The sequence below is a fragment of the Sinohyriopsis cumingii genome, chromosome 14 (assembly GCF_028554795.1).
Source record: "Sinohyriopsis cumingii isolate HCF-2022 chromosome 14, ASM2855479v2, whole genome shotgun sequence".
NCBI lineage: Eukaryota > Metazoa > Mollusca > Bivalvia > Unionida > Unionidae > Sinohyriopsis > Sinohyriopsis cumingii.
In genome coordinates this window covers 31,415,194-31,439,181 of record NC_142974.1, presented here as the reverse complement: position 1 = coordinate 31,439,181, position 23,988 = coordinate 31,415,194, and the positions used below count along the sequence as shown (strand labels likewise).

The 23,988-nt window shown below is 38.8% G+C and overlaps 1 protein-coding gene across 1 annotated transcript in view; it reads right to left on the bottom strand.

Moving 5' to 3' along the window:
- The window catches only part of LOC149783516 (uncharacterized), a 44,820-nt gene extending 23,497 nt beyond the window's left edge, over positions 1 to 21,323 (bottom strand). Inside the window, exons 1-2 of the mRNA XM_089931758.1 lie at positions 21,070 to 21,323; positions 7,383 to 7,549 (exon numbers count right to left, since the gene is read on the bottom strand). Coding sequence (XP_089787884.1) covers positions 7,383 to 7,532 — 150 coding nt within the window. The 5' untranslated portion in view covers positions 7,533 to 7,549; positions 21,070 to 21,323. The remainder of the gene's footprint in view (positions 1 to 7,382; positions 7,550 to 21,069) is intronic.
- Positions 21,324 to 23,988: the final 2,665 nt, after the last annotated feature.

The following is a 23,988-nucleotide window of genomic DNA, read 5'->3' as shown; positions in this document are numbered from 1 at the left end:
CAATAGCTTTAATCTAACTATACAATATACTATGTCCATGAATGTATTGATTTTGATAGGAGTCCTTGATATATACCCTATGTACTCGCTTATAAGTCGACCCAAACTGCAAAGAACATAGATCCCGATCTGCTGTAGTAACTGCACATGCATTGGGTTGGTGAAATTTTCAATTGGATTTTTTTTTATAAAATGTTTTATACGGTAGAAGAGCCATTAGGTCAAGATAAACGTTGGGGCAATGTCACCCCAGCAAGGAGGCCTTTGTAAATATCGACTACGAAGACCGTGATGGATGGCCGTATTATATAAAGACTTTTTGAAAGTTAAATTAAGTCCAGACAATATGTCCAGTATTTAAGACCTTGTTTTAATCAGTTACGAACAAAATGATATACCATGTAATTATCATCGCAACGAAACATTGCATTACCCACAAACCCTGTTAGTGAATTTGTAAAGTATGAAAATATACATTGAGAGCAACCACTTACAACCAGAAAAAAAAAACATTCTGCAAACTTGGCCACATTCATCAGCAAAAACAACAAACCAAAAGAAAACACTCAAATGATATATCTGCCAAAGAAAAGACCTAAAAGAAATATCTAGCAAAGAAAACACCAAAAGGAAATTTATTGCAAAGAAAACACCCAAAATAAATATTTAACAAAAATATCAAAAAAGAAATATCTAGCAAAGAAAACACTCAGAGGAAATATCTAGCAACTATAAACAAAAACAAACAAGCATCTAGCGAACAAAACGAAGAAAAATCTAGCAAAGAAAACATTCTTATATTCCGTGTTTAGGTTCGAATAAACAGTAACACAAGAAAGAGTGAAAACAACAAGCTTTGAAAAATATAATAATTTATTTCCCTGGAAAAATTCTGTAAAAATTGAGAGAAAAAAAGACGAACTTACGGTTTAACAAATCAAATCCAAAAATAATCCAAGAATAAAATTTTAGAAGTCTTAATAACAAAATGTTCTAGTGATCTCTAGTTCGAGTCCCAGAGAAAAATATATTAAGTAGGAGAATATTAGGTTTCACATAAAGTAAGAAAGTCCAAAACTGTGTGACACAGGGAGAAATCATTAAATGTAAAATAAGAAAGTCCAAAGTTGTATAGACACATGTAGAAACTATTGAGTGTAAAATAAGAACGTCCAACTGTGTGTAAACACAAGTAGAAACCATTGAGTGTAATATAAGAGAAATGCATTTTAGAAATAGACTACGTGTACAAGAGAATTTATTTATGAAACTTCTGCTGACAAAATCTGTGAAGAAAAAGACAATGTTGTGCGTGCGTGTGTGCGTGCGTGCGTGTGTGCGTGCGTGCGTGTGTGCGTGCGTTCATTCATACATGCAATATGTATGTACGTATTAGGGTGACTGCACATCGGCACAATAATAGTTACTTTATGCCGATTAAAAATAATATTTGATCTAGATAAGAAAAGCATCGGTGTACATTTTGGACAGATAGCAATACTGGTAAGAATGCAAAATAAATTATATTTAGTCAAAAATAGTTAACTAAAAAAATCAAATAGTCATTAAAGCTCCATATATATATATATATATATGTGTGTGTGTGTGTGTGTGTGTGTGTGTGTGTATGCATGCGTGAAAATATGTAATAAAACTAAAACGTAGATCAGCTTACATTCTAAGATCTATTGGTAAAAAAGAAGATTTGTTTGAATTGCAATCAATTTCCCTTAAAGAAAGTTCAGTAATGTTTTCTTTTATTTCCTATAAATCAATATCGTGTCGTGTTTGTCATACACTATTCTGTTATTCAAATATTACCAACAGCTTACTAAACTACAGGGGTTTACTCCGAGTATTAATCATGCAATAGTTGAAATTATATGTCCAACACATATGATAACAATCATAAAGATCAAAAAGTTTTGGGAGACTTTTCAGCTTGTCACGGAACAATGTACCCAAAAATACCTTTGTATTTTATATTAACATAGTTCATACTGGTTGTCGGTGTTGTTCATGGTGTATCATTTTAGTCTTGGCGATTTCTATGGTCTATCCGTAGAGTTGACCACGGCCAAAATACTTATAGTGCTTTGTTTCCGTATATTGTTACAATGCATAGGAACCTTATTAGGGACCTGTCGACTTTACGGAAACAATAACCAGCTGAAGAGCTGTTCCAGCGAGACGTTAAATTCCTTTGGGGTTTTTCAACCCGGAGACTATAGTCAGTAGTGATTCCCATGACGTTTGTACCATGGCTCATGTTGGACCATTGAATGTGAGGAGTCAAAGGTTCTGGAATAACACGTCTGCCGATTAGGAAGGTTTCTCGTGGGGTCCTTCAGCAACTGGCAGTAGCGGACAGCCACACGAGATCATTACTCACCCAGTCATCATTGGGGACGTCCATTAGTTATGTCAACAATTTTTGGCAATTTTTTTACCCCCCCCCCCCCCGTCAACAACTGTCAAACTTTCAGTGACCCCCCTAATCAAATTCACCCCCCCCCCCCCAAACTAACAATATTGTATACGGCTGGCTTTTATGCTAAAAATAGAATTATGGAAATTAAAAGGTCTACAAATAAAGCTTCCCTTAAAAATCTGTCTACAGTCTACAATCTACACTGAATAAAAACAAAATATGATGATGCAAGACTATGACTTCCTTGGCAAGAGCTCAACCGATTTAGAATTAAACTGGTGGGCTGTTTACGGGCGAGCGAGTGTGTGCCATACCAACGCACCGACTAATTTCCTTTTCTTTTTTTTGATTTATTAATGTTATTGTAAAAAATAACATTGTTGACGTCAATTTATCTTGAACTATCCCCTCCCCCATGTCAACAATTGTCAAACTTCTTCAAACCCCCTCCCCCCATTTTGTTGACATAATTAATGGACGATCCCATTGGGAGTATTCAGCGTTGTCGCTGGGGATGTTACGAGTTAAAGCATTATAATTGTTGATGAACAATATTAGGATTTGCACGTAAAATCCAGTATCGTTGAATGTTGGGTAATCTAATACAACATCATAATTTTTATGAATACACTGATTGTTGATAAAGGCATATACTAAGCATATCTACTGATGAACTATGCGTTGGACGTGTCCGTTGAAGAACGGTAGAATTTACGATCATTACTGATGAAGTATACACTGGACGTGTCCGTTGATGAACAGTAGAATTTACGATCATTACTGATGAACTTTGCATTGGACGTGTCCGTTGATGAACGGTAGAATGTACGATCAGTACTGATGAACTGTACATTGGACGTGTCCGTTGATGAACGGTATAATATACGATCATTATTGATGAACTTTGCATTGGACGTGTCCGTTGATGAACGGTAGAATTTACGAACATTACTGATGAACTTTGCATTGGACGTGTCCGTTGATGAACAGTACACTTTACAATCATTATTGATTAACTATACATTGGACGTGTCCGTTGATGAACGGTAGAATGTACGATCAATACTGATGAACTTTGCATTGGACGTGTCCGTTGATGAATGGTATAATATACGATCATTACTGATGAACTTTGCATTGGACGTGTCCGTTGATGAACGGTAGAATTTACAATCATTATTGATTAACTATACACTGGACGTGTCCGTTGATGAACGGTAGAATGTACGATCAATACTGATGAACTTTGCATTGGACGTGTCCGTTGATGAATGGTATAATATACGATCATTATTGATGAACTTTGCATTGGACGTGTCCGTTGATGAACGGTAGAATTTACGAACATTACTGATGAACTTTGCATTGGACTTATCTTTTGATGAACGGTAGAATTTACGAACATTACTGATGAACTTTGAATTGGACGTGTCCGTTGATGAACGGTATAATATACGATCATTACTGATGAATTTTGCATTGGACGTGTCCGTTGATGAACAGTAGAATTTACGAACATTACTAATGAACTTTGCATTGGAAGTGTCCGTTGACGAACGGTATAATATACGATAATTACTGATGAACTTTGCATTGGACGTGTCCGTTGATGCACGGTATAATATACGATAATTACTGATGAACTTTGCATTGGACGTGTCCGTTGATGAACGGTATAATATACGATAATTACTGATGAACTTTGCACTGGACGTGTCAGAGGCTCAATGATCATTAATTAGGATGTGAATAAATATCTCATTCACGTTCTTTTATAATATAATCCCACCCGGCTACACAAATGATTAATACAAAAAAAAAACAACGTGTTGTTCTTAATTAATGAACCACATCTCTCTCTCTCTCTCTCGTGAAATCTTTGATATTTCAATTCTAACTTGCATTACAGAACAAGTGGTAGAAATGGCATTACAGAGAGTGGACAGTACATGCGTCACATAGTGATGCCATAGCTCGTTTGAATAATTCGAAAGACTAGTCAGTGAAGATCCGCATATTTGAAATGAAGGGAAGGTTGTCATTTATACACCTATACCGAGTTGAGATCGATAGTACAATCCACACGAAGTTGCGGCATACTGTCTACATTTATATTATACACATTTTTCACTTACCTCGTAATGTATGATTTTCCAGACTCCGTGAAAAAACACAAGTCTTTCCAGCATTTTGTGAGTCTATAAGTGTACTTCAAACTTCTAAAGGAACACTTTAGGAATGAGAGTTAAAAAATGTTTGACCAGTAAACACCTGTGTCTATATAAGGACACGTGATCTTAATTGGATCATTTGCCCAGTTTGGGAATTATTGGTTTCTTGCTCCGAGACAGGGTTGGTGCATTAATCAACGCCACATTCAATTATTTCGGCACTCCTCATGGTGTATATATCAAATATTTATCATCGTGCACTGGTAGTTAAGCAAATAAAACCAAGCCAAATTGTATTTTCAGTACTTTATCAAAATAATATTAATATCATGTAATATTTTAATACTGATTGTACTATTCAAAAGTATTGACAAATTTTGCAAGTCAAGGGATATAAATGAAGTCTAATGCAGTCAACGCGGGTTACACAAATCTGATTGAATGTACCTGACTGTCTTTTTTGGTCACAGTATTTGAAAGCATAAATTGATCATTATCTAAACTGAATGGATTTAATTTAATGGCAGCTTTCCTTACCCTGATAATGTAAATATGAAAGCAAACAATTATCGTCAATTTATTGTGTGTAGTACCGGACATTTTTTTGTTGCTGACAGTTTTCAGAAATTTGCTTGTTATTTTACTGTATTTCACTGACGGCGAATGAAATTAAGTTCGGTGTCAGAAAACAATTTTTAGATCGCTTCTGGCAATCCCGATACGAATTTCCAGTCTGTTTAAATTTCATTATGCATAACACACTCACGGAAAGCTGTTACAGCAATGCGTGTACTTGTGCCTTTAAAGTATGTATGTACGCGTTTATTTCCTCATTAAAGGAGGTACTGTGTCAAAAATTAATCTTTTCAACAGTTTGGCATGTGTGCTCAGTGCAACAGCTAATCCAGAGAGAGAGAGAGAGAGAGAGACTAATTTCAGCCTACTGTTATTAACAGTGAGTGTTTAATATAGTCTTGGATTTCTTCTATTAAACGTTTCAAAATTAAAGATACACGAGTTTGACAATGGGTCATTAATTGGAAGCTACCATACATAAACAAATTCACTGAATGTGAAGAGATAAAATGTCAGTCTTTAAGAATCTAACAGTTTATAAACATTTAGTGAGTGAATACCCGTACTCGGTATTATTTCTTTAATGAGATCATTCCAAGCTGATGACATCTTAGAGCTGAACGCAGACCTTGGCATGTTGACTTTGATGCTCAGTGTCAGGTAAATCTTGAGTCTCAAGGTCAAGAGGTCAAAGTTTGGCGTTCAGTGCTAATGTGCCTTCAATGGATCGTTCTTTGTCTTACTTGCGCTCCATCTCCCATCTTGCAAAAACAATTTATAAAAAGCACGTTGTTAAGAATTGTATGGTCTTAAAGTGAGCAACAGAAAGAAATAAAACCAATAAATGTTGTAAAACAAAACAAACAATTCGATCCTCTAAGCTATACGATGACAATTTAAATGGAACTTACCGTGATATAAAATATATCCAAAATAATCCTAAAATGTTCTACAAAGGTACAAAAGAATCGAATGTTCTGAATGAATTTCAGATCATCCAATGTGCTGTTGTGCCTATAGTCTTGATTTATCACAATGACATCGTCCATAACTCCTTTTAATAAATTCACAGTAGTCCAAGAATATTTTTGTCCAGAGACAAAGACTCTCAAATTATAGCTAAACACAACATTAAACACATAAACAGTCTGATATAAAAAAGAACTTTGGAAATAAGAATGAATTAATTGATCAGACATATGTCCTTCTATACATCTTGACGGATCAACATCGCCATATTTTCCTACTCGACCCATGTCGCACTACTTCTACATGACTGATGTCACAATATCCCACATCGCAGCAGAACCCACTTGACTGATACAGCCAACGGGATATCATCCCAAACTTGTACATAGATTCATTATTACGATTAATTTTAAAACTTGTAAACACCTATTTATAGATCATATGCAGTAACGTGACAAACGTTAAAGGATAATTTACACAGTCAGACATATATATGATCAAAGAAACGTTTTCAGACAAAACGAACCCGCGTATTTTGTTTGAAAAATATGAAAACAGAAGTAAGTAATATAAATAGTTCTCTCTCATGCATTTCAAATAGCTTTATGACACAAGAGTTATAACTCTAAAAAGCACGTTCACAAACTTTGCAGAGTTTTCTCCCTTATATGTAGCGCAGCAGTTTTCTTACTCTTTAATTATGAAAACTTACAAAAACCATACCTTAAACAAACATCTTGATCAAGATAACAGCGGACATCCTTACATTACACCCAGATGACAAGTTGGTTCTTTCAAATGACTTGTAATGTGATTTTTTTCCCCTTTAAACCTCTATCCCTATGCAAATTACGACAATGTAGAGTACCACCATAGTCGGTTGTTGCCCGTGACTTGTGAAATTGACATGAGTAATCGTTTCAAATGAAATCTTGAAACGAGTTGAACAATAAAACCTAAATCTTTTGAAAGCCTGGCGAATGAAAGAATTAAATTATTAGCCAATTTTATAAATATCATTTGTGATTAATACAGAGGTAAAATTCTATAAGTTACACGAAGAACGTTTTATTCCGTATATTCAAATATATTCAACAAACAGATATAAAGAGATCTGGACGTACGCTCGGATACCTCCGATATTGAAACCTCTGTTTTATCACTCGCTTAGCCCTTTATATGACAACATTATCGTGACGTCATTTGTGACATCACTTATCAGAGTGACGACTTACCCGTTTAAATTTTGTGGCTGCTGCTTTACCGCCTTCTGAAAAATTATCTACTGCCTTGCTGGCTCTCTGCATTTTTTTCCAATTTTTACCACCCGCCTTTTTCTTCTCGTTTGATTTAGCTTGCTTCGTTTCGTCGTTCCAGTTTGTCATGGTAGACGAATTTGGGACTGAAAAGGATAACAATGAAAAAGATATAAGTTAATGAATATTCCTACGCCATATTTGTGTCGGCAAACAAGTACCAATACTCGTCCAAATATTTAATAAAAGAGCGTAAAATGGAACTACATGCTTCTTAAATGCAACTCATCAATTATAATGGAGATGTAATTTAATTATTCGACACAGTATCAGCAATGCCCTAATGTCTACATAGTGTAAAAACAGAAATATTCAAAGAGAATTAATTTAATTATTTTCATGTGTCAGATATCCACGAAATTAAATCCACCACGAAGGTAGCACTGTCGGACAACAGCATAGACAGCAGTCTAACGCTACGAATTTATATGTAATAAATCATCAGTTCATTTCATGTGCACGAGATGTAATCCCCACGAACATTTATGATTTTGTTAGGTCAGGTAATTGTTACGTGAAGAAATGTTTGCAATATTGCAAACCGACCACCGGTTTTCGTTCGTCTGAGTGTCTGCATCAAATAGATTAACTAAATCTCTTTTTGTACGGTAAGGAAGATTACCTATCCGATATAGACTTGTTTAATATTCACTATATGACTTTTCCCAGACGCATTCAACGATGACTTCTGGTAAAACCTACAAGTGCACAAAAATTATTGCTACATGTAACGTTTGCAGATAGGTGGGATGAAAAGTTTATTTCCATTAAGAATGTATAATCAAAGATCTGGTTATTTATAAGCGAAAGGTGTAAAAAAGATATCTTAACTTCCCACAAAGGCCCCGACAGGCGTTGAGAGAAAATAAACAAACAGGATATAATATATGTATAGTATATACGCTGTATCAATGATATACCACGAGATGTATGAATTTTTTCATTAAAAAGTAAGGAGGCATGCCGAATTTCCTTTTAATGAAAGATTTATACAGCGAGTGGTATATCATAGATACAGCGTGCAGACTTGATTTAAAGATGAAAGATGGTTTAATGATGAACAAAGAGTACTAGAAACGCTTGGTTATCAAAGCCATTCACATGCACGCTTAGCCATCACGTAGCGGCGCATGAAAATTAATGTCGAATAGAAACTAAGCGAAATAACGAACCCATAAGAGGCAATTAAAATATTGTAATATATTTACAGTTGATCTAAGTCATTATTCTACCTTAGTAACGGTAACACTGACCATAAACTCTCTCTCTCTCTCTCTTTCTCTCTCTCCTTCTCTCATCCTTTGGTCGGTTTGACTTTTATCATCACTCATAAGTCCAGACACAAACGATAATCCTCTACGCTCGTCATTTCATAGATTTTATCCCATATCTTGCTACGATGGAGAGAGAGAGAGACAGAGAGAGAGAGAGAGAGAGAGGACTTTGACATTTTTAGATTAAATTAATAATAATCGATTTTTAGACCATTATAATATGTTTAAGAAACAACAGCAATAAAAAAACATTAAATACATCATAGTATATGTACCACGTAACAGAAAGAAATACCTTATAATGTCGACATGGTTTGCAACTTTGTATCATTAATAAACGCTGTTGATAAATCCTAAGGAAAGTGAACACATATAATTACGACGAACCATATTCTTGTTGGTTACTTGGTGTAATTTCTATTTCAAGGTTTTAATCCAGCCAAAATTCATTTTCTCTCTCGCTCCATATTTCTTCCTAGTTTGTCCGTTATGAATGCGAGGGGAGGTGGGGACAGAAAGGAGAAAGGATTGCGAAATCAATGTGTACTATATTAAATTCGTTAAGAAAATGGGGATTATTAATATTTTGTATCGTTATTTGTATACGTCACTAATGATTAATGTGTGGCAACTCATCATTGATCTAGGGTCACTGCAGCCGGCGCGAGAATGTTTATATATGTGTATTATTGCGCCATGGACGGATCACAATATTTGATATACCAACAGTATTGGTATATCAAATTGCTTCCTTATCAACACCTTAAAAGCCATGATTTTTATGTTGTTGTTTGTTTTTTTGTCCTATGTCAAAGTTGACTCACTATCATGTGTTAAGGTATGTCAACTCGTTTCCTTACGTTACCACTGGACGTGGCCAGAATACCGACTGTTTAATATGCAAGTGTAACGCGCTGAATGGAATACTGCTCTCTCATTGTTCGGCTGAAAATGAGATTATCGGTATGCGTAGTACGCCATTTTCGATCGACCAGTGAGATTGCATTACCAAAAAATGATACCACAAAGTCGCTGGTAAAGGCAACCGTGCGTAGCAGATACACCTGCATATCAACCTAGGAATTAATTCTCATAAAAGTACATTTTTAATGATGTTGTGCATAGTCGAGGTGATATAGGGGCTGGCGCGTGCTAGCAAGGGAATGGGTGTAGTAACCCGCAGACCCAGGCTCGAATCTTTGTAGATTATGATTTAAACGTTTATTCACTAGGTTGTTTATATTATTATACATATCGGTAGATGGATATTGAAAATTCATGTCAGAAAACTAGGACGACAGTTAAAATCATTATTTAAAGTATTCATTAATTAAAGAAATTGCATTCACTTCGTTAATGTAAAGAATGTAAATATGTTAACCTTTTCCGCAGTAGATCTTGATCAACAATAGATGTCTTAAATATGGACGTATTAATCTGGCTTCAACATAACCAAATATTGTTACTTCATACGTAATCAAAACATTATTTCTTACGACAGCTAAACGAGGTACTGATTGTATGTGTTTGTTTAGTGTGTTGTTCCTATTCTTCGTGTGTTAAAAATAGATCGGCATAATAATCAACTTAGTGTCTATGAAAATGAAACCTGGTATGTATATGCAAGGGTAGTAATCTCTCTCTCTCTCTCTCTCACATCCCCCCCCCAATAATAAAGCATTCAGATTCCTTTTCACTGCCTAGACCGCTCCGGTGGCCTAGTGGTTAGAGCGTCCGCCTCAGATGCGGGAGATCGCGGGTTCGAGCCAAATGCCTAGTTATACCAATGACTTATAAAAATGGTACTAACACTGTATAGCTAGGTGCTCATCATTAAGAGGTATGTGTTAGGACTGGTCGGCATAGTCTCAGAATAATGTGACTAGGTGAGATATCATGCTACATGTCTGAGGCATGATGCCCCAGTGCTAAACATCTCTATAAACTGCCACACCGCAGATATCGTAACGATATCACTGAACAATTGTAAAATCTACGTTAAAATTAAGAAATCAAACACATATATACACATACAAAATCTTTTTTATTGCCAGATATATCCTCATCTTCTGACCATCCGAAACCTGTTATAGACAACTTAAGCAATGTACTGACAATTAAAACGCTCTTAAACTGCTTATACTTTAAAAAATCTTGAATAACTGACAGTTTAGGCGCTCTTAAACTACTGACCGTTTAATCACACTTAAACCGCTGACAGTTTAAGCACACTAAAATATTGCCAGTTTAAGCACACTTGAAACGCTTACAGTTTAAACACTGGCACTTTAAGCACACTTATTTCATTGACACATTAAGGACCATTAAACTATTGACAATTTAAGCACACTTAAACTACTGACGATGTAGTACACTTAAATCACTGACAGTTTAAGCACACTTAAATTATTGACAGTTCAAGCACACTCAAAACGCTAACAATTTAAGCACTGACAGTTTAAGCACACTTAAACTACAAACTCATTAAAGACCCTTAAACTACTGACGGTTTAAGCACACTTAAATTCCTAACAGCTTAAACACACGTAAACCATTGACAATGTAAGCCCGATTAAACTACTGACGATTTAGTACACTTAAATCATTTACAGTTTTAGCACTCTGAAAACACTGACAAATTAAGCGCTTTAAGCCACTGACAATTTAAGCAATCTTAAACCACTGACAGTTTAAGCACACTTAAACCACTGACAATTTAATCTCACTTAACCCACTGATAGTTTAAGCGCACTTAAACCACTGACAGTTTAAGCACATGTAAACCACTGACAATATAATCACGCTTAAACTACTGAAAATTTAAGCACACCTAAACCATTTTCAGTTTCAGCACTCTTTAAACACTGACAAGTTAAGAACTCTTATGCAACTGACAATTTGAGCACACTTAAGCCATTGCCAGTTTAAGCACATATTAACCGTTGACAACCTCATCACACTTAAACCACTCACAGTTCAAGCACACTTAAACCACTGACTATTAACACACTTAAACCACTGACAGTTTAAACACGTTTAAACTACTGACAATTTAAGCACACTTAAACCACTGACTATTAACACACTTAAACCACTGACAGTTTAAACACGTTTAAACTACTGACAATTTAAGCACACTTAAACGACTGACACTTAAACCACTAACAGTCTAACTACACTTAAACTATTGACAATTTAGCACACGTAAACCACTTACGATTTAAGCACGTTTAAACTACTGACAGTTTAAGCACGCTGAAATTACTGACAATTTAAGCGCACTTAATCTACTGACAGCTTAAACACACTTAAACTACTGAAAGTTTCAGCACTCTTAAAAAAATGACAGTTTAAGCACTCTGAAGCCACTGACAATTCAAGCACTCTGCAACCACTGATAATTTAAACACACCTAAATCACTGACAGTTTAATCTCTCTTAAACCACTGACGACCTCAGCACACTAAAAACCAATGACAATTTAATCACACCTAAACCACTGACAGTAGAAGCACCCTTGAACCACTGATAGCTTAAGCACACTTAAACTACTGACATTTTAAGCACTCTTAAGCCACTGACAATTTAAGCACACTTAATCTAGTGACAATTTAAACACATTTAAACCACTTACAGTTTAAGCACACTTAAACCATTAACTGTTTAGGCACACTTAAATCGCTGACAATTCAACACACTTAAGCCACTGACAGTTTAAACACGTTTAAACTACCGACAATTTAAGCACACTTAAACCACTTACAATTTAAACACACTTTAACTAATGACAGTCAAGCACACTTAAACTAACGACAATTTAAGCACACTTAAACCACTAGCAGTTTAAGCACATTTAAACAACTGACCATTTAGGCACTCTTTAAACCACTAACAATTTAAGCACACATTGACCACCGATAATTTAAGCACACTTTAACTACTAACAATTTCAACATACTTAAACTACTGCGCCAAGTATGTGTGTGTGTGTGTGTGTGTGTGTGTGTGTGATCTGGATTTTTTAAACGTAGCTTTAACAATTTGTCAGTCATATCGCTATGATGTCTGCAGTGTGACAGTTTATAGTAATGTCCAGCACTGGGGCATCATGCCGCAGATATGTAGCATGATGTCCCACCCAGTCACATTATTCTGACACCCGGCCGACCAGTCCTAACACTAACCTCTTAATGCTGAGCGCCAAATGAGGCAGCTGTTAGTACCATTTTTGTAAGTCTTTGGTATGACTCAGCCGGGGATCGAACCCACGACCTACCGCATCCGAGGCGGACGCTCTAACCACTAGGCCACCGGAGCGGTCTGTGCCCAGTAAAGAATGTAACTTTTAAGTGTACCGTCAGTTGCACATACGTCTTTGATGTACATTTATCTAAGTCAGATGTGTTAGTCGCTAAGAAACAACCAGAGCTACCGTTTCCGTCCTGGCGTAATATCAACAGAGAACACGAAGCACATACCGAAGCAGCAGCAGCAGTAGTAATATCAACAATAAGATTAGTTGCTGCTTTTTAGAACTAGTGGTAATAGTAGTAGTAGTTGCAGTGGTTGTGGTGGTATTGGTGGTGGCATTTGTAGTAATATTTAATGATCATCGGTGGTTATCTTGGCTTAATGTTTCAGTGTGTTGAATTCAAAGCGTAATTTGATCTCTTTATTAGGTTTAAAACCTCACCAATGCTCTTTTCAATTTCATTTTTCACTCCTTCACGTTTCATTTATTTCACAATAATACACCGTTCTTAAACCATTCATAAACAACCACAAGGTATAAATGGTGTTTAATAGTATATTCTTATGTCAGCAAGATTCCCTTGATACCTGTATCGTATTTCTCTATAAACCCGTAAATACACGCCGATACTTAAAAGCAAGCCCCCAGCACGCATGTCAAGGGGGGGGGGGCAGCTTAAGGTCTGCTTTCTGGGTGTATCTGTATCTAGATGGGCCCTCCTATCTAAGCGCCCAGTTTCCCAGCCCCCACAGCTAGCCTTAACCCGGCCCTGCCCGAAACTAATTAGCACAATCCAAAGAAGAAAGTAGCAGAGTTTATTAAAAAATATGTCAGAAAAGAGAGAGAGAGAGAGAGAGAGAGAGAGAGAGAGAGAGAGAGAGAGAGAGAGAGGTGGAGGGTGGGTAAGGTTTTCATTTGCAAAATTGTCCAGCTTAAAACTAAACTTATATGTACATAACTTTTTCGCGAGAAGTCTCAGATATCCTTGGTTAATTTGGATAAATATAGTTTAAACATACATACCTTCTGTGGGTATGTGCCGGTGGGGTAACACAGTTTAAGTTAATTGTGTTATATAGCGTGCCTTGACTCAATTACACTACTAAATGTATACAGAAATCTTGCCATTTCTCTACAAGGATCGAAACACTAATGACTAAATGATGGTATATAAATATGAATTTTTCATCATGACTCTTCAGAAAATGAAGGAAGAAAAAAGATTAAAATAGAAAATGGAGGAAAGGAAAGATCAGTGAGCCTCTTTGGATAGGGATGACATTCAAAATGTACATGAACATCTCTCTCTCTCTCTCTCTCCAAATCATTTATCTTGCTATGTGATTTTGAACACGGTATACAAGGACTTCAGGAATTGGTAATTGCCTAGTGTCTATGGAGATGGGCTAGATGCCACCATCGTTTATAACATAAAGTGAATGCTGCCATCTTGTTACAAAGAGCTTTACATAACGTCAAACAGATAAAAACCATTAACCTTGTAACTAGCTCTCTTGAATCAAGTTTTCAAAGAAAACGGAACTATATAAATTGTAACGTAATGCTATCACAACTGGGACCGTGGATATGGACCATGTTGAATTAAAAAACATTAAAAGTTACACGTTCTTTTTTTTTTTATAAAAGTATACTTTAGTGTCCTGGTCTTTTCTTAACAAAAATAAGTTTTTGTGTATCGAAAAGAAGAAATTATAGAGTTATTTATAATTAACTTTATTGCTGATGATTATGACGAATTCAGATGATTACATTTTTTAAATAAAGTAATAGTAGTAGCGATGGTGGTAGTAGTAGCAGTGGTGGCAGCTGTGACCGTGACCGTGATGGTGATAGCAGAGAACAGTATAACAGCTGAAATGTGTGTGTTTGTGTGTGTGTGTGTGATTTGGATTTTTCACGTAGCTTTTACAATTTTTTCAGTCATATCGCTACGATGTCTGCAGTGTGGCAATTTATATTAATGTCTAGCACTGGGGCATCATGCCGCAGACATGTATCATGATGTCCCACCCAGTCACATTACCCTGACACCAGGCCGACCAGTCCTAACACTACCTCTTAATGTAGAGCGCCAAGCGAGTCATCTGCTAGTACCATATATTTAAAAAGTCTTTGATATGACTCGGGCAGGGTTCGGACACTCTAACCACTTAGGCCACTGGAGCGGTTACCACTGTAGTAGTACCATCAAAGGGATAATTTCATGCAATGCAACAAAATATATAAAAAATGAAAGCTTCTGAGAAAAAAGAAGAAAACAACATAAAAATAATATCACTGTCTTCTTGAAGCAGCGTATATTTAAGACAAGCATTTGATGGTTGAGGACGTGTCGTTGTTGTTTTGAAAACAAACACCCAACAAACAAAACCAACAAACCAAAACATTCCAGATAAGGTACATGTTGAAGAGGTTCCAGGTAAATTGCAATATAATCCTCGGACAGCTGCATTCTCAACAAAATTTGTCATTTCGAGTATGAGATTTTACTCGTTAATTCCAATAATCAGTCGATAATAATGACAGACACTGACATAATGTACGTTCACTAACCAGTATAGCGTTTAAGTACACGTATATCGTCAATACATGGCGAACATAATAGCATGACCTGTGTATTTGGATTTTTTAAAAATTTTCTGCAGAATGTATTCACAACGTTTTTCGAATGTTCATGAAAAGATGTTAAAATACGAAAAATATAAACAACTATGTGACAATTATCAGGCGCGCAGGTTCCGATATTGTAACAATCGTCAGTTGACAGGCTGCACAGATTCCGATATTATGACAATCGTCAATTCACATGCGCACAGGTTACGATAGTGTGACAATTGTCAATAAACATGCGCACAGGTTCCGATGCTGTGACAAATAGACAGATCCACAGGTTCCGATATTGTGACAATTGCCAATACGAATTCGGACTAGTACAATACACGTGCCAAATATAATTTAGTCACATATGGTGTCACTGGTATTCCGTACATTATCTTAAGTATGGTATGCGAAAATATTGGTATTTCTGAAAGCATATGATTTGTCTTTTAAGCACAAGCTATGCCATATATTTTTAATGCAAAATAAACAGGCATTCTTCCAAAACTTTCCACCCTTGCTTATTTTTATGTGCATGAAACATTCAATGATGGAAACTCCAGCAATGGATATTTACAAAACTAATATTAGATTTTTGTTACTGGATAGAAGCATCCCTTAAACATGTGATGATTGATCAGTTTCTTTTCTTATTGCAGCATGTGGTATAATATCTAAGTATGGCAGGTGCGACATTGAACTTGTTAATTACGTGTGAACCATCATCATCATCATTGGCGACTCGGTCTCGAAAAACCATGCGAATAGCGCCCTTGGGGTGTTGTCTGTCTCTGTTGGCAACGTCTGCTGTGGCTGTGCAGGCCTATACGTGAGTGACAGTCCCTACTGCAGTTGGTGCAGACATACTGGGAAGTCTGCGTTACTGTGGTTGTTGTTGCGTTCTTCTTTCTCTTACGTTTCTCTGCCGCCAACTGGCCTCTCCTCGCATCAGCGACTGATATGCCATTGTTTACCATCAGTCTCCAGGTGCCTCGGTCCTCAGCCAGCTCTTCCCAGCCATCGGGTGAAATGTTGCATGCCTTCATGTCCCTCTTGCACACATCTTTGAAACGGAGTGAGGGGCGTCCGACTCTTCTCATGCCAGTGGCCAGCTGTCCATATAAGATGTCCTTTGGCAGCCTTCCATCCTCCATGCGTCGGACATGACCCAGCCATCGAAGGCGGCGTTTAATTAGCAGGGAGTACATGCTGGGGGTACTTGCACGCTGCAGGATCTCGCTGTGTGGAACACGGTCTTGCCAGCTGATTTTCAGGATGCGTTTTAGGCACCGTATATGGAAGGAGTTGAGCCGGCGTTCTTGCCTCATGTAGGTACTCCACGTCTCACTTCCATATAGAAGGGTGCTGAGAACGCAGGCCTGGTAGACTCGGACCTTGGTGTGCTCTGTCAGCGCGTTGTTTTCCCAAACCCTCTTTGTTAATCGCGCCATGATGGTGTTTGCCTTTCCAAGCCTTCTGTCCAGCTCCATGTCAATCGAGAGAGTGTTGCTGATGGTTGACCCTAGGTAGGTAAAGTTGTTGACTGCTTCCAGGGTGACACCGCTGATTTTGATTGAAGGGGCAATGGTGGTATCTTGCACGCTGACATTTGTTTTTTCCAAGCTGATTGTGAGACCAAACTGCGTGCAGGCAACAGCAAAACGGTCTCCCAGTCTCTGGAGGGCTTCCTCGGTGTGGGCCACAAGAGCTGCGTCATCTGCAAAAAGCATCTCCCTGATAAGCACAGCTCTCACTTTGGTCTTAGAGCGCAGTCGTGCCAGGTTGAACAGCCTCCCATCAGACCTGGTGTGTAGATATATGCCATCCGTGGACGTGTCGAAGGCGTAGGACAGGAGCAGGGAGAAGAAGATCCCAAAAAGTGTTGGTGCCAGCACACAGCCCTGCTTCACACCACTGTTAATTGGGAAGGAAGTTGAGGATGATCCGTCATACAGGACTGTTCCCTTCATATCTGCATGGAAAGAGATTATCATGCTGAGGAGTTTTGGGGGGCAACCGATCTTACTCAGAAGTTCAAAAAGGCCCTTCCTGCTGACCAAGTCAAAGGCCTTGGTGACGTCGATGAACATCATGTAGAGTGGTTGACCTTGCTCTCTGCTCTTCTCTTGGAGTTGTCGTAGGGAGAAGATCATGTCTGTCGTCGACCTGCCTGCTCTGAAGCCGCACTGTGATTCCGGGTACACACGGTCTGCCAGCAACTGCAGCCTGTTGAGTATGATGCGGGCATACACTTTACCAACAATACTCAAGAGCGAGATCCCTCTGTAATTATTACAGTCACTGCGGTCGCCCTTGTTTTTGTAAAGGGTCACAATTGTGGCATCACGCATGTATTGAGGGACTACTCCTTCCTCCCAGCAGCGGCAAAGTAGGTCGTGCAGTGGTTTAATCAATGCTGGTTTTCCACGTTTGATAGCTTCGGGCGGGATGCTGTCACTACCTGGTGCTTTGTCGTTTGGAAGGCAGACGATTGCTTTGCTGAGCTCCTCTAAGGTTGGCACTTTGTCGAGCTCTTCCATGGTGGGCAGATTCTTTATGCTGCTGAGGGCTGCATCAGTGACTGACGTTTCTCGGGAGTATAGTTCTGAGTAGTGCTCCACCCATCTGGCCATCTGTTGCCCACGGTCTGTGATCTTCTCTCCCGTCAGGGATTTCAGGGGAGCAACCCCTTTCACTGTAGGGCCTAGAGCCTTCTTGATGCCACTGTACATGCCTTGGATGTGTCCGGACTCGGCACTGCGCTGGGTTCCTTCACACAGTTGTTGCCAGTACTCGTTCGCACACTGTCTAGCAATGCGTTGGGTGTTACTTCGGGCACTTTTGAGAGCAGCAAGCGTCCGTTCATTAGGGCATTTTTTGTAAGCTATGAAGGCTTTTCGTTTCTCCTCGATTTGTGGTTCCATCCTTGATAGGTGTGCATTGAACCAGTCCTGGCTGGGTCGTTCCTTCTTGCCAAACGTTGACATAGCTGTACTGTAGATGGCACCCTTCATGGCGTTCCACTTGGCTGTAGCATCATACTCAGGCAGGTCCTGGAGAGCCTTGTTCAGGGCAGACACATACTCCTCCACCTTGGCAGGGACTGACATCTGTGCAGTGTTTATGCGAGGACGTCCTTTTGGTTTTGAGCGGTGTAGCGCGTGTGGCTGTAGTCGCACTCTGCTGCTCACAAGGGCATGGTCGGAGTCACAGTCTGCACTGTGGTAGGTTCTGGTGGAGAGGACGCTGTTAAGGGCAGAGCGCCTGGTGATGACCAAGTCGAGTTGGTGCCAGTGATGAGATCTGGGGTGTTTCCATGACACTTTGTGTTGTGGCTTACACTTGAAGAAGGTGTTTGTGATGCACAGGCCATGGTAGGTGCATAGCTCGAGCAGTCTCTGGCCGTTTGCGTTGGTCTTTCCAGTGCCATGATATCCGAGGCAGGTAGGCCAGGACTCCTGGTCCGCACCTACTCTGGCATTAAAGTCGCCGAGGAGGAATAGTGGTTCATTTTTGGGGCATCCTTTGATCTGTTTGTCCAGCTGCCCATAGAACTGATCCTTCACGTCTTCTGATGACGTGAGGGTTGGGGCGTAGACACTGATGATGTTGACAGGACCTGAAGTAGTGGTGAGGCGGATGGACAAGAGACGCTCAGTGCCCCCTGTGGGAGGTTCAACCGAGGCCAGGAGATTGTTTTTGATGGCAAAGCCCACTCCGTGCTGACGGGGCTCCTCAGGTTCTCGACCCTTCCAGAAGAAGGTGTAGTTTTCCTCTCTGAGGGAGCCACTAGAGGCGAGCCTGGTTTCCTGGAGGGCAGCTATGCTGATATTTAGTCTGGTGAGTTCTCTATCGATGATGGTCGTCTTTCTGGTGTCGTCCACTTCTCTGAGGTCGTCGGAGATGCCTGTACACATGGTGTGCACATTCCAGCTTGCAAATCGAAGAGCTGGAGTCTTCTTTATTGGTTTCTTGTTTCTTTTGTCTGGTGTGGAATTACCGTCTGCTTGTCATGCTGAACAACACACTGAGCTCCAGATACCCACTGGAGCAGGCAGACGATGGCGGGTCAACACCTTATTGACCGGGGGCTGCCCGGCTTGAGGCGGGCGATAGTTGGCCAGTGGGACACGATGATCCCTCCCACCGTCAAAGCTGACCCGTGGCGCCCCTTCCCTACGCCAATCGGGTGGGACTTATAACCCGTAAACTGTCAGCTTCCGTGTTGTTTCCTCACTCAGTAGCGAGACTGGAGTGTCCTCTCCAGGGCGCAAGCCTGGGCGTGGAGTATGGAGATCCTGGGCTGCCCAGACGTCAGGATCCCCCTCTCGTCCTTGCTGGTGGGGTCCAAAGGAATGCTGAGCATGACATTTGGCACCAGTTTGGATGCAGGAGCTGCCGGAAGGAGGTCGTAGTCGACCCCCAGCCGCCTTAGGGGCTCCACTCCTGATTTTCTGTCTGGGTTTACTCCCATAGCCTTTCCTTCTCCCGAAGATATCCACAAGGCAGTGGAGCCATAATCCAATGGATGGGACTTGGTTGGTTTTGAATCAGAGTTTCCTTCTCCTAGATGAACTGCCTGACAAGGCTAACGAGCTTCATCTGCCCGGGTTTGGGTCAGAGTTTCCCTTCTCTTAGACTGGTTGCCTGCCAAGGCTAATGAGCCCAGTCTGCCCACTCAGTTATACCGCCGGGTACTCGGTCGCGCCACACAGCAGGCTCTGTTAAAAACAGGGGGCACCGCGTGAAGGTGCTGCTGTGGACACAATAGTGTAGGAGAGGCCATATGCAAGTAACCTCCTGCCCCGCAGAGCGAGACAGTGGTCCTGCGGCGATCACTACACCTGGGAAGGAGAGGCTATGAGAGACGCTTCACTTTCCTTTGGCAAGCGGGACGTCAGGCCCAGGCCCCGCACCCAACCACAAACTTTCTTTAGAGGTAATACGGTAATAATGGGCTTCTCACAAAATGTAAAAAGGTAACTAATGTTAAATATATGAAAATGTACTACAGTATGGATTGAAATTATAACATTCAAAGAATTGAAAAAGGACCTTTAGACAAATGATAAAGGTGTACAATTGGCTATTTTGTTTTCTTTAAATACAATTAAACAGTTTGTAGTATGGACTATGCACTATGTAGTCTGAAATAAAGAATTTCTTATCTTATTTTATCTTATTTTATCTTACCTTACCTTACCTTACCTTACCTTAACTTACCTTATCTTATCTTATCTTACCTTATCGTATCTTATCTTATCTTATCTTACCTTATCTTATCTTCTTATCTTATCTTATCTTATCCGCTTCTTTCCGCCATGATCTCAAATAAAATATTACGAAGAAAAAATAATGTGAATAATAAGACATATGTATGTATGTATGTATGTATGTGTGTATGTATGTATGTATGTATGTATGTATGTATGTATGTATGTATGTATGTATGTATACTCACGTATATACTTGTATATTGAGAGTAGAGGGTTTAGGTCCCACAGAGCTGCTACTCTCCAATTTGTACATTGAAAAAACTAGTCCAGTTTTGTCCACGTACAATGTACTTTCGTGTTTATAAATTGTAAACCTTGATACATTTTACTTGAATTATATCGCTCATATCCACAAAATCAACATGATTCCTAGCATTACTTTTGTTGACACTCTTTGGTTCCATAGTTTGATGTATCATACGTATAATGGGGCTTGAAATATTGATATAATCGCATTTGAGTACAGCTTATTAGAAGTCCTTTATTTTGCTCTCTGAAGACGACTGATTATCCAATCAAAATTACGTCCTCGAAGGACATTAGGATTTGAGTTGAATAGCGATATTTCCTTACACTTCGCAAACAACAACCTTTATCCTGCCATATCACCGTCACGCGCAAGTACTTCTATATTTATGAACAATTCACACTGTTTTTTGTGTCACCCATTTAAAGCCATCACCTATATTCAACGAACACTTTAGATTTTAAATTAGATTATTTTCATTCGAACAGGTGCCCGCGACTGTGGTCTATACTATATTATGAAAGGTGTTGAACTGTGTTTAAAATGCACTGCTTAACGCCTCCAATCAATCAATCAATCAATCAATCAATCAATCAATCATTCAATTAATTAATTAATTAATTAAATTTTTGTATAATAATTAATTAGTGGGCATATTAGCCAATTAATCAGTATAAATAGTCAACTTATATACATATATATATGCACACACACACAACATTTGACATACAAGTTATAATGTGTGTGATATTCCTTATCGTTTTAAAAATATTTGTAAATTTCTCAGCAACATTTAAGAAGTTTATGTGCTAGTTTACAGCTACTTCTGGTTTAGATTTTCTACATTTCCAGTCTCAGGCGGGGATGGTCGAGAGAAAAGAAAGTATTTACAATTTATACAACCAAGATTTACGAGGCATATTGAAACTATAAAAGAATATCGTGGGAGGTCCCTCGGTCTTACAGAACATTGAATTCTTTTGGAGGACAATAACAGTACTAAGGTATAATGATATAGCAGTGAAATGAGGGTATCATGTTGTCGGTTCCATGTTAGTGTGCTACTGAAATACTTCTGCAAATAGACCGTGTTTAATGTATTCAGTTTTTAAAACAAAAATGCATTGTTATACTATCATATTATATGTGTCCATCAAACAGGCTGTGTATCGCAAAAAAATGTGTCCAGCAAACAGGACGTGTCCCGCAAACTGCAAGCTGCACGAATAACTTCTGTATTCCTGGTTCGAGCCAAAAAGTTGTTGTTGTAGCTGTTGTTATTTAAAAGCTTAGTGTCATCCGTATATTTATGAAGGTAATCAGTTCTAGATTAAAGAAGAATCGAAAACTATTTTATCGTTAACTTTGTCTGAGTTGATTGATCTTATGGATAAGAGTGGGCTTTGTTTTGCTTTGTTCTTTTAACATGTGCACACTTGTATCAATGCGCAAGCTACCTGCAGCATGCAATTCAAACGCTGAGTATTGCATTTACTTTGCCGTCTCAGCCACAATTCTCGAACACTAAGATGTATTTGACCGTCATATAAAGTATGCACTGAATTTTTCAGTCTGAGCCGGACATCTACACCATATGTCATAGTGAGGAATCTTCAGTGGGTATTTTTGCTATTTTTCACTGTATCTTAAGACGAAGAATTCTCTCTGGATACTTTTCGTTTTTAAGTCTATATCTTAAGGTGAGGAATTTTAAAATGGGTATTTTGCTATTTTTACACAAAATCGTAAGGTCAGGAGTTTTCAGTGGGTATTTTGCTTTTTCAAAGTTAAGTCAGTATTCAGAATACATGTACCCCTTTTTGACATCAACGCTCAATTTTCGTTCAGGAATGTGAGGAAAAATAATCCTTCATTACACTGGACAACAAATTTTTACAAAAGTCATGTTACTGAAATAAAATTAGTCAATTCTTATCAATTTGTATGTGCTGAACACGAATATGACAGTCAAATTGCAAAATTGGCTCTAGTTTTTTTGTAATCTGCAAGAAATTAATGTTTACATAACGAAATGCATTCCAATAGTAAAAGGTCAACTGTAATAGCCTACCTATAAAAAATCAAGTCATTGACTACATCTTAGATTTCTTCGCCTGTCTCTTGTACAGCTGTTCGGGAGCATCTCTGAGGAGTGTCCAGCAGTAGTCAGCCAGCATTGTAGTGGACCATTTTCCCTGGTATCTTTGTTCCATTGTTGCGATATCTTGATGAAAACGTTCGCCGTGTTCATCACTAACAATACCACAGTTGCTAGGAAAGAAATCCAAATGGGAATGAAGGAAGTGAATCTTTAGAGACATATTGCAGCCAAGTTTCTTATACTTCATCAACATGTCTTCTACTAGTTCCTTATAGTTTTCTGCCCTAACATTTCCGAGGAAGTTTGTAGAAACTAGGCGAAAAGCATTCCATGCTTGTTTCGCGTCACCTTCCAGCAAGTTGTTGAACCGGTCATCTTTGAAAAGCTCTCGAATCTGAGGACCCACAAAAACTCCCTCTTTAATCTTTGCTTCGCTGAGTCGAGGGAATTTTTCATGCAGGTATCGGAATGCTGGCAAAGTCCGGTCAATGGCTTTCACGAAGTTCTTCATCAAACCTAGTTTGATGTGAAGGGGTGGTAGCAAGATTTTCTGAGCCTCAACCAGAGCTGGGTGTTGGATATTCTTCTCTCCAATGGCTACATTCTGCCTGTGAGTCCATTCCTTCCTCATGTAGTGCATTTCCCTTGCTCGGCTATCCCACTCGCATAAGAAACACATGTATTTTGTATATCCTTGCTGCAGTCCCATTAAAAGGGCAACTACCTTCAAATCACCACAGAGGTGCCAGCTGTACT